This window comes from Henckelia pumila, chromosome 4 (genome assembly GCF_033568475.1).
Source record: "Henckelia pumila isolate YLH828 chromosome 4, ASM3356847v2, whole genome shotgun sequence".
Classification (NCBI taxonomy): domain Eukaryota; kingdom Viridiplantae; phylum Streptophyta; class Magnoliopsida; order Lamiales; family Gesneriaceae; genus Henckelia; species Henckelia pumila.
The window spans coordinates 43,296,748-43,308,481 of record NC_133123.1 but is presented as its reverse complement, the minus strand read 5'-3'; the positions used below and the strand labels follow the sequence as shown (position 1 = coordinate 43,308,481).

General features: G+C 34.6%; 1 protein-coding gene across 1 annotated transcript; it reads right to left on the bottom strand.

Annotated features, from left to right (window-relative positions):
- Positions 1-6,437: 6,437 nt before the first annotated feature.
- Positions 6,438-9,989, bottom strand: LOC140860946 (uncharacterized). The gene is made up of 6 exons (XM_073263943.1): positions 9,246-9,989; positions 8,730-8,864; positions 8,166-8,345; positions 8,040-8,117; positions 7,460-7,703; positions 6,438-7,045 (listed from the first exon to the last, which is right to left on the bottom strand). Exons 1-6 carry the CDS (start codon positions 9,987-9,989, stop codon positions 6,438-6,440), a joined length of 1,989 nt encoding a protein of 662 aa, XP_073120044.1.
- Between the last annotated feature and the right edge of the window lie 1,745 nt (positions 9,990-11,734).

Genomic DNA, 11,734 nt, shown 5'->3' with positions numbered 1-11,734 from the left:
GCCACGAAACCAGTCCTCAATCTTAGCCAACATCCTAAGCTTTCAAACCCAACAAACCTCACCCAAAATAATGGCCTGAGGAAGGAGAACGAAGTCTTCTTCCTCAGGACCCTAATCTGCGCGAGCTGTGCAACAGAAATGGAAGGCTTCGACTTGGACCCCTCCAGCCTCAAACCGACCACACTACTCGACCCTAGGGACCCTAGGACACCCCTTGACCAAGCCCTTAGCCCTGGACCGAACCATGCTAGGCAAAAACATGAGTTATGATCATGAATTCTCATATACATGCATCAAACATCAAAAGTTTGCATAAATTCGAAATACTTATGAAATTTCTGAACAAAAACAATCATGCATGAATAATAGCTCATATGGTGGCCAAAGAAAAGTTTTAGACATGCCTTTAAATTATTGACGAACGGATGATGCGTTTACGGGACTCCGGGACGACGAACGACCAAATAAATCCTCAAATAAAAGTTGATCGGCTATGGTGGCTTGTTTTCTGCTGAAAAAGAAGATGGAGGCGTGAAGGAGGGAGATGAGTGTCGGCTAAATAATTTGTAGTGGGTGGTGGGGTTTGGGGTAGGTTTAGGTTTTTAGATTAATTTTTGTATAATAAATATTAACTAATTAATATAGATAATATATCATAGAAAATATAATTAAAACTCTAATCATAATAATAATAATCTGCTAAGATAACTCCAAATCTCGAAATTATTAAATAGGCTAATTTTAAAAATTAATAAAAGTCAATAAAGAGACTAATTTTGGCTAAAAATAGCCCCTTAAATAAATATATAATTAAATACTAAAATTTTCTTGACAAAATACCTTAAAATATTATTTTAAGGCTCATAAAACTCATAAAATATTTTTGGCTAAATATTTTGGTATCTCGTCCGTCCACGGTCCCGTCTACGCGATCAAAACCAATTAATTTCCATAAATCACAAAAATCACTAATTTTGGGTTAAATGCTAAAATAACTTAAATTATGCATATAAATCACATAATAACACATAAATTCATTTAACCCTTATTTTAAAATTAATTTCTCCTAATTATGCATGCGAATTTACGTATTAAAATTTCCGGGTGTTACATTTAAATTCGGTTTCTTTAAATAGAAAGTTGGCTTTTTCATAATAATAAAATATTTTTCTTGTCAATTTTTTTTTAAAATTTTTTGTATTTGAATTCGATTTCACGTTAATATTTATATATTCTATTATATACATTGGTAAAATGCACGTACATAGTTTTGATGGAATATTCAATTAACACAAAAACTTTCATGAAAACGTAACATTATATTGTTTATTTTTATGAGACGGATCTACATGCAATCTGAATTGATTCATAAAAAAAAAATGTAAATATGCATCGAATACAGAAAACAAATATTCATTAATGAAATGGCCTTCGAAATAATAAGACTAGTCAAAGAGAAGAAATGGAAAGTATATATATTTAAAATGGGAACTTTGAATATTTGGGCGTCAGGTGGCTTAAAATAAGCATACATTTTCAGCTCCTCTTTAAAGGTTTTGACTTCTGAAAAACTTTTTCTGCTTCATGAGTGTCACGCCCCGAGCATAGGCCTGCGCAAGCAAGACTGCACAATGAGTGCTTATAGCAATTACTTCGTATTCGTTCTCGCTTTACGAAAATGATTAACTCAAGTTGCTATAGAAGTCCATTGTAGCCCATTTTAAACTCATTTTAAAGATTTCATTTTTCTCATGTGGAACAGGGGTCTCACAATCACCCCTCCTTCAGAACGCGTCGTCCTTCAGAACGCGACGTCCTTGTCGCGACCTGAACTCTCGATCCATCAGCACCGAGAATCTCGATCCACCAGCACCGATAATCTAGAGGTGGCTCCTACGGGTTCAAGAGGCGGCTCCCAATCACCCCTCCTTCAGAACGCGACGTCCTCGTCGCGACCTGAACTCTCGATCCACCAACACCGAGAATCTAGAGGTGGCTCCTATGGGTTCAAGAGGCAGCTCCCGTCATATAGCATTTTGCCCCGCAGGTTCAAGAGGTGGCTCCCATGCACGTAGCACTTTATCCCGCATAGCACTTATTTTCCGGGGTCTGCCGGCTGGTGACCGTCTCTGATACCATTCTGTCACGCCCCTGGCCCAGGCCCGCGCAAGCGCGATTGTACAATAGGCTCCTATAACAACTACTTCGCATTCGTCCTCGCTTTACAAAAATGATTAACCCAAGTTGATATAGAAGTTCATTGTAATCCATTTTAAACTCATTTTAAAGATTTTATTTTTTTCATGTGGGACAGCGGTCTCACAATGAGTCATGCCAACTATTGCCAAGTCCATGCAAATCCAAAAATACCAAACTATGAAATCATTTTATCCCAAAACTCTATAATAGTTTACAAAATAATCGTCTTCGAAAACTTACTACAACATGGATTTGAATTAACATTATTGTGTCACTAACATATGACAAAAATTAAAATTTGATAACATGTGTGACTAGGGATGAGAAATAATACCGAATGTAGAAATACCATATATATCGAACCCAAAAAAATTGTATATGTCGAAAATTCGATATTATAATATGACCAAGAAATCTGATATTGATATGAAATAAAGACATTTTTGTTTTTGATATAACAAGACTATTTTGAATAACCACTTTTCTAAATATTTTCAAGTGTTTAAAATGAGATTTAATATCTTTAGCAAAAACTAAAATATCATCAATATAAACAATTATTAAATTACTAAACGGATAAAAAATATCATTCATGATTTGTTAAAATTCTGAAGGGGCATTTTTCAGACCAAATGACATAACTTTTCATTCATAATGTCCTATTAGAACATTAAAAATAGTTTTATATCTATCAGATTCTTGTATTTGAATCTGCCAATATCCTTATTTTAAATCAAAATTTGAAAATATTAAAGCATTCAAAAGTCTATCTAAGAAATTTTTTTTGTTAGAAATATGATGCCTAATCCATTTCAAACTTTATTAAGAGGTTTGTAATTTATTACTAACCTGAGAACTCCTCTTTCTTTTCTGAATGATTATTAACATAAAAAATAGTACAAGACCAAGAAGATTGAGAAAGAGTAATTAAATTTTTATAATAAAGATTTTATCTCATTCTTACATAATTCTAAATATTCAGAATTCATTTGACAAGGGCGAGCCTTGGTAGGAATACTTTTTTTCATCAAAAGTATCTTCATAAGGAAGAGAAACAATATATTTTTTTCTATCTCAAAAAGCATTTGGGTGATCATTAAAGATTTCTGGAGAAAATTTGTTTTGAACAAATTGGAATTTTTTCCTGTAATTTAGGATTCTTCAATTTTTCTTCAATAGTTAAGAAATTGACTTTCTCTTTTAAAAAATTTATATGAAAAATATTTCTATCAATTTTATCTTGTAATTCATTTAAAACCCTATTGATAGGTTTTTAATAAACTGAAAAGAAATAGGTTTCCCTTCAAAGGTACCTGTAATTCCTTTCTCATCTATGTGAGTTAAAGGATAAATTTTATAAATAAAAGAAAGACCAAGTTTAAGTTGGCTAGAAATATTTTTAGCTAGTAAAAAACTTGTAGCAATATAATTTTTATCCTTGCAAATATAAGCTTTAGGTAATTTATAATTTATATCAAGAGGTTCTCCTCCTGCATGAGATAAAGAATGAGTAGTCTTATGAAAATATTTTGTGGGTATAAGATCTTCTTGTATAATATTTAAATCTGCACCACTATCGATCATACTAATAAAATTTCTCTTATAAGAGTTATCAATCAAAATGGTAATAATAGTATACCTTTTTTTTAGATATTATCATGCTTAACACAGAAAGGTGATTGTCTTCAAATAAAGATATTTTTTTTTGAAAATAATCAGTTTGATTATAATCATTTTAGTATCCTGAAAATTTCCTTGATCATACACTTTTTCTTTCCCTTTATCAATTTTATTGATTCTTTTATGTAGAACTAAATTCTCATTTTGTAAAATTTTATCTCTTTTTTGAGATTATTAATCTCATCAACTAAATCTTGAATAGTCACAGGATTCTGGCTTTCATACTTCTGTTTAAGAAGCTTTTTGACTTCTGTCATAATATAAGTAGGATTAATAAGACTATATGTCTTATATATTACTAGTAGATGGATTTCTATCCATTTTATCAATGATACTTGATCATAAACTGAGATCCTTATTCATTTTAAGGAATTCTAAAATATTGTTATTGTCAAAAACATTAATATTAATATCCTCAAATTGAGACATGAGTTTATAAAACTCATCATTATTATCATATTTCTTAGTGCATACTTGTCCTTGAATACAAGCATCACAATTTTCAGTATCATAATCTGAGATAATCGAATAAATTTCTAAGACATTAATATCCTCAAAACTATGAGATTCTTGTTCCGAACAATTATCAGAATCAGAAGTTAAAAATATATTAAATAATTTTTCTTTAATATTATCATCAATGTCAAGATTTTTAATCTTTTCTTTGGTCCAATACTTATTAGCATAATGATCTTTTTTGACACATTTATGATAAATAATTTTATATTTTTTCTTAGGATATGTCATTTTCTGCCTACGCAGCTCTTTTTTTTCTTTCTTATCTTTTTTTTTTTCAGATAAGTGACGGCGTCTTTTATAAAATTTGTTAAATCTATTAGATCTACCTAGATCAGGTAATGTTTTCTTATACATAGGCATATCAATACCAAATTGGTCACAAAATTTACCAAGTTATCTTTTTTCTAACAAATTTTTTCTTTTTATTTGTTTATCTAGCTTTAATTCATTACAAAGAGCTAGCCCTTCTTGGACACAAGTAATAATAAGTTTTTCACAAGTATAACTATCATAAGGAATAGACAAATATCTTTTCTTAAAATTTTTATAATTCTTTCAGCAAATAAACCTGGAAGACCATCAATAAATTTGGCTTTTCATTGACTAGTACTACAGTCAAGTAATTCATAAATTATTGAAAGAAAAGTATCTTTATACCATCTAAAATCAGTGAGAGTTTTGCAACGTAAATTACTAAGCAAAATACGAATATTCTCACTATTATCAGTAAATCTACCTGTAAAATGCTCAATCACAGTCATAATTAAAGTATAAACTGAATTTTCAATTGGAATATTATTCTCAATTTTTATAGTTCCTAAAATTTCATCTCCTTGAGATTAAGATAAATGGTTATCCCAGCAACCTTTAAGTTGGCCAGTAAAACCTGCTGTAATAATTTTAGCAATATTTTTGTCAGTATTACCATTATTCTTACAAATAGTGCTATACATAAGCATATGGTGAGCAATATTATATATGCTTATCCGCAAAATCATCAATATTCCATTCATATATACTTTTATCATTATAATTATTAGAAATAATATATTATTTTTCTTCATGAAGAACATCCATGGGAATAGGTCTACTATAATAATACTTATTATGAGTAGGTCTATCAGCCCATTTTAATTTATTAATCTCATCATCTGAGATAGAAGAATTTTCATCCATCTTTCCATCTAAAGTGGAAACATTAAAAAAATGTAATTTTTCTTCTATAAATTTTTATAATTCAGACATTGAAGATTTTAATTTAAAATCTTTTATTTCAGGGGGTGGCTGAATAGAAGAAGATGTTATAGAAACAATATTAGTTTTTTCCTTATGTTGTATATGAACATATGGTTTTATTTGATTTATAGCAAAAATAATCATTTTAATTCTATTATGTAAAGAAATAATTTCTTTTCCTAAAATAGTTAAATATAAATTAGTGTAATTTTGTTTTTCTAAAATTTGGTTAATATGTTTGACAGTAACCTGTAAAATATCATTCTCAAACAGTTTAGAGAAAGAAGCAACATTTATGATTTTATTATTCTTTTCAATTTGAAAAGATTATTGGTGGAGGATATCAGGATTTCTGTATAGATCCAGAAGAAAGTTTATAATTTTTTTTCAATAACATTGATATAATCAATTACGTAAGTTCTAATAAACCAAGGAATAAAAGGAATTAATTTATTATGCTTTTCACAACAAGAATAGAATTCATATCTTATTATATTATATTATTTTTCAGAAAACTTTGAAAATATAAATTTCTGAAAAAAATTTCATTTTGGAAGATAAAATTCAAATTTAATCTTTTGTCTAGCAAAAGATCCTTTAGAAAAATCAATTTTTTGTGTACTATCCATAAAAATCATATAAAATTCATTTCTTTTTTTTCCCCCAAAAACACCGCCTGTTGTGGCGGGTGGTTTGGCAGACCCCTAGCCGTTTATTAAAATAAAAGGTAAATACAAGAGAGGGGGACTAAGCCAAAACCTCTCAAGAAATAACAAGAGCTACCAAGAAAAATAACAGCAGATTTAATGACAAACCGATTTGCATCTAATATAGGGAAGACCTATCCTATCTAATCTGCAAATCCCTTGGATTTTTCCATGCAGCTCCTCCGGTCTCAAAATTTCTAACCCATTAACCACCCCCATATTAGCCAGCTCATCTGCAGCAGCGTTCGCCTCTCGATAAACATGAGATTTCCTAACCACCGAAGATAACAAGATACCTTGAATCTGAGTTAAACATCCACATATGTTCCAGTCTGTAGAATCTGAATCTAAAATAGCCAAGGCTGCCATGGAATCCACTTCCAGCCACAAGGGAAAAAATTTATGTAATTTACAAATCTGTAACCCTTTACAAATTGCTAGCAATTCAGCTCTGGTATTTGATCCCAACCCAATATGGTCATGGAATGCAATAAGAGGATTGCCATTATGATCTCTGATAATACCGCCGATCCCAGACTCACCATCACCTTTCGAACATCCGTCCGAGTACAATTTAAATAATCCTATGGCAGGAGGTAACCATCGAAACACTCGAATAGAAGTGACTCTGTTAACCGAATATTTGAACCCCATAGATTCTGCTACTTCCATATAACCGGACCAATGCCCTGCTCTAAGCACTCCTGCACGATTAAGAGACAATAGAAATTCAGTAATATTCATAATAATAATGGCCGAATGAATGTTCCTCCCCTTGTGTTTGTGTTCGTTTCTCGCATGCCAAAGAAACCATATAATAAGGAATGGGATCATTTCTTTGATATGGCCCTCTTTCTTCCATTCTCCGGTAGCCTTCCAGTTGTCGAAAATATGATAATCAGAGACTTTGAAGACTTTAGCATAGAATTTTCAAACCACAATGACAGGAACACTCCCAAAGAAAATGTGAACAAAAGTTTCCTGCTTCCTGCAACATTGACACATAGAAGCTAACGAAATCCCTCTTGTTTCAAGGATATCGTCAACAGGGAGTCTCTTAAAAAACCACCTTCAACAGAAAACCGAGATGGATGGCTTAAATAATTTGGACCACCCACCTCTAAACCAACCCACTTCCTCACTCCTGTTTCGAACCAAATCCCAAGCAGCTTTAACCGAAAATCTCCCATTTCTGGCTGGTTTCCAAATAGCTATGTCTTTCGAGTTGGGGTGGATAGGAATTTCCACCACCCGAGCAGCAATTTCAGGATGAACAAATAAAATTACCCGATCAAAATTCCATCTCCTATCATGTAAAAACCATCTGACTTGCGTAGAAGGGGAGCCATGAATGGCTGTTAACTAGATTAAAGGGCCCTCCGGTAACCAGGAATCAAACCAAAAGCTAACATTCCCATCACCATACGCCAACCAATATTTTGTTCGGCCCGATCCCTGATTTTCATCATCCTCCTCCAGACCCGAGAGATATTTTGCTTACTCTGGACAGCCGCCGGAGGATTAGATTTACAATATCTCAAACTTAAGAAATTACTCCAGAGGGATTGATAGGACCGAATCTCACCCATAATTTGATAGAAAATGCAGTGACGACATCTTTGAGCCTCCGAATACCCAAACCACCTTCCGAAACAGGATGAAAATTTTTTCCCAAGATATCCAATGTATTTTCTTTACCTCAGATTTCGATCCCCAAAGAAAGTTGTCACATAACATTTCGAACCTGTGCAGGATAGTCCCCGGAGGTTGCAGAACCTGAAATAAATAAATAGGCATCGAACATAACACACTTTTAATAAGCACCAGCCTACTTCCAAAAGATAGATTTTGCGTTTCCCACCCTTGGAGCTTTTTACTAGCGCTGCTAAGCAGATGAAGGAAATAAGAACTCTTGCGAGGGCCTAAGAACAGAGGAGCTCCCAGATACCGAATCGGAAGGGTTCCTTCACCAAATCTAGTTAAGGAATAATACTTTCCTTTCCTCTGAAGAGAACAATTTTTCCCAGTGATAATAACACTCTTAGAATTGTTGATAAGTTGACCAGAACACTGCTCATAATGATGTAAAAACTTCCTGAGAATTTTAATCCCCAGGATGGATCCATTGGTGAAAAGAATAAGATCGTCTGCATAGTCCAAGTGTGTCAATTTGAAAGGCCGCCCAGTGTGGTAGTAAAGCATCTTGTGGCGATCAAACAATTAATCCAAACCACGAGATAAATATTCCGCGACAATCACAAATAACGAGGGGGAGATTGGATCCCCCTGCCAGAGCCCCCTGTTCGAGTGGAAAAAGCCTGAGAGAGAGCCATTGATCAGGACTGAAAACCAACAGTTATTAACACACCTAAGAATAAGCTGGCAAACCCCCTCAGAAAAGCCAAAAGCTCCCATCATCTGTCTCAGAAAATCCCACTGGACTCGATCATAGGCCTTAGCCATATCCAACTTCATGAGAATATTTCCTCCCCTAGTATGATAATTCAAATGATGAACCATCTCCTGAGCAAGAAGAATATTATCTAAAATTAGTCTGTATTTAACAAAACCACTCTGATTCGGAGAGATGATCTTAGGCAAAAGGAGGTTCAAACGAAGAGTGATCAGCTTAGTAATAATTTTATTAATGACATTACACAAGCTAATCGGCCTAAAATCTGACCATATTTGAGCTTCAGGAATCTTTGGGATCAAAATCAAGGAGGTGGCATTATCCTATAGAACCCTGCTAAGAAACCATCTGTCCCGGCTGCATTATCCTCATGAATAGAAAAAACACAATCATACACCTCTTTTTCATAGAAGGGAGCCAACATGAAATCATTGTTTGCTTCATCTAATAAGACCGGAATATGATAAAAAAAAAAAAAAAATAGGCCTGACAGGAGCAGAAGATTCGCCTGACAACAATTGCTCAAAAAATCTGACCCCAGACTCCCTAATCCCAATCGGATTATCAACTGCAACTCCATCCTCCCAAATCCTGTAAACTTTATTTCTGGCGCGCCTCCGATTAATCATATTATGAAAAAGAGCCGTGTTCTTCTCACCATATACAGTCCACTTATCCGCAGCTTTCTGTTTCCAAAAATATTCTTCCATTGCAAGACCAAGAGCCAAATTAGCTTTAGCCAAAGAAAGAGCCTCTCTTTTATCATCAGATTGAATCACATCAAACTCCAACTCCGCTTGAGCAGCTATCGAATCCAGGGCCTTTAATTTATCATGAATATTACCAAAAACATCCCTATTCCACCACTTAAGATGATTTTTAAGTCTCTTGAGTTTAAAAATTAAACGACCGAGACCTCTACCCTCGCAAGGAATATTCCAATTCAATCGCACAGTTTGTAAAAATCTCGGGTGAAGACACCACATGTTCTGAAAACGAAAAGCTCCAGTAGGTTTAGGAAGGAAAGGAGCAGAGATAAGTAAGGGGCAGTGATCTGAGGAACCCCTATGCAGATGATCCACTTTGAAGGTATTAAAAAAATCAGCCCAGTTAGAGGAAATCAAAACCCGATCTAGCCTTTTCCAGATCCTCATGTTGGTCCAAGTGAACCTTGAACCAACAAAGCCTGCATCAGATAATCCGGCATCAGTAATAAACTCCGTAAACTCATACATACCTTCGGGTTGATTAACTCAGGGGAGAATGCTCCAGAGGATCCGCAATAATGTTAAAATCTCCTCCAACTATCCAAGGGCAACCATCAGAGGGCTTGCAGTCCAAAAGACCCTCCCATAGCAATCTACGACCACTCCTATCGCACTTAGCATAAACAATAGAGTCAGTGGGGAAAAGAGCAGATGATATTTTCAAGTGTAAAAACTGATCGTGATCTACACACATGGCCACCGAGACTTCCATAGAGTGATAAAACCAAATCTTGCTGGTAGTATTGGATAGAACCGAGGAGAACCCAAATCTATTATTCCTCCATTTCTGATCTAATTGCCTCTTCGGTTCAATAACAACTAGAAATAGCAGATTATTAGTTTCCTTCAAAAATGCGAGCCGCATCTGAACTGCTTTATTACCGATCCCTCGAACATTCCAAATAAGACAATCCATAGAAACGATTGGATCAGTGTCGAATCCGACAAATTAAACTCTATCTGGGTCAGAGGTTGGATTATTATTAGGTCCAGAAGCTTGTTTACCATGTCCACCTCGAGATCCCAAAATAGGCACCGACTTATTACGCTTAGGTGGTCGACCAGGCCCCCTTTTTTGTGAAGAATTAACTTGCATACTTTGGTTCTCGATAACAGATTCCGTTATCGTAAGACATTTTACAACTCCATCTTCAATTGGAATATCTCCATGAACAGCTTCAGTCACACTAGTAGCACCACAAAGGTCCAGGTTAATATCACCAATATCAAGCTCATGATCCATTTCTCCTTCTGATTGATCTCCATTGTTCACCAACGAGTTAGAGTTCCCATGTCCGTCCAAACCATCTTGCGTGAACACCCCATCAGTCCACTCACCCTGCCATAATCCTTCATATTTAGAAGTTGGTAAAATTTTCTCGTAGATAACCAAGTTTCTAGCAAGAACTGGATCTGAAGCAAGGTTATCGAGAAGGGGGTCAAATTTCTCAGACGATTTTCCCTGCTGGAAAAGCGAGGGATTTGACGTTAAACCCATTCCACTAGAAGATTTATCCACGACGGCCTCTTCATAGAGATAACTCAATAGAGGATCGAAACGATTAGAAGATTTCGAACCATGTCCGAGCATCGGACTCTGGGGGCCAAAATAAATTTATTTTGCACCTTTCGAGGAAGGAGAACCCTGCTGAGCCATAGAACTCCCAGCGACTTCTCCTACTTTCTCCTTTCCCTTTTTCGAACCCACCTGCTTCCAAACTAAACTATGGCCATTTGATTCACCCCCAATATCACATGTCATATGATGATTTTCAAGCGCTAGTTCGGCACCATCTCTCTGCTTGTTTTCCGGAACTGCACCACGCTTTTTAATAATCACCTCCCGCAAATCACCTGAATGAGACTTTTGTCTGCACCACACTTTTTAATAATCCCCCAAAATCAATCACTTATATTATATTATATTATATTATATTATATTATATTATATCGAGTAGTTCACATACATTGAAAGCTCGAGCTCGATGTCTGTTCGAGCTACTCGAACTCGGTCAAATCGATCTCGAGTTGACTTTTAGCAGAGCTACTCGCGAGCTGCTCACGAGTAGCTTGACTAGTTTACACCCCTAATCGGAGCACTTCCTCTCTAATACTTACCTTCAATATAGATATGAAATTTATGTTTTAGTGGTAAATTACTTTACAAATCTTTTTGAAAAAAAAAATCATCAGATTTTGTGCATCCAACGCTC

Bases quoted from the DNA above. Each gene is read 5' to 3' on its own strand.
- LOC140860946 (XM_073263943.1), bottom strand. From the start codon at position 9,989: ATGTATGAGTTTACGGAGTTTATTACTGATGCCGGATTATCTGATGCA. The intron at 8,865-9,245 runs GTCAGGCCTATT...CTTCTTGCTCAG, and splicing joins CAGGCGAATCTTCTGCTCCT to GAGATGGTTCATCATTTGAA. The intron at 8,346-8,729 runs GTTTGCCAGCTT...TGTTCTCTTCAG, and splicing joins CTTTTGGCTTTTCTGAGGGG to AGGAAAGGAAAGTATTATTC.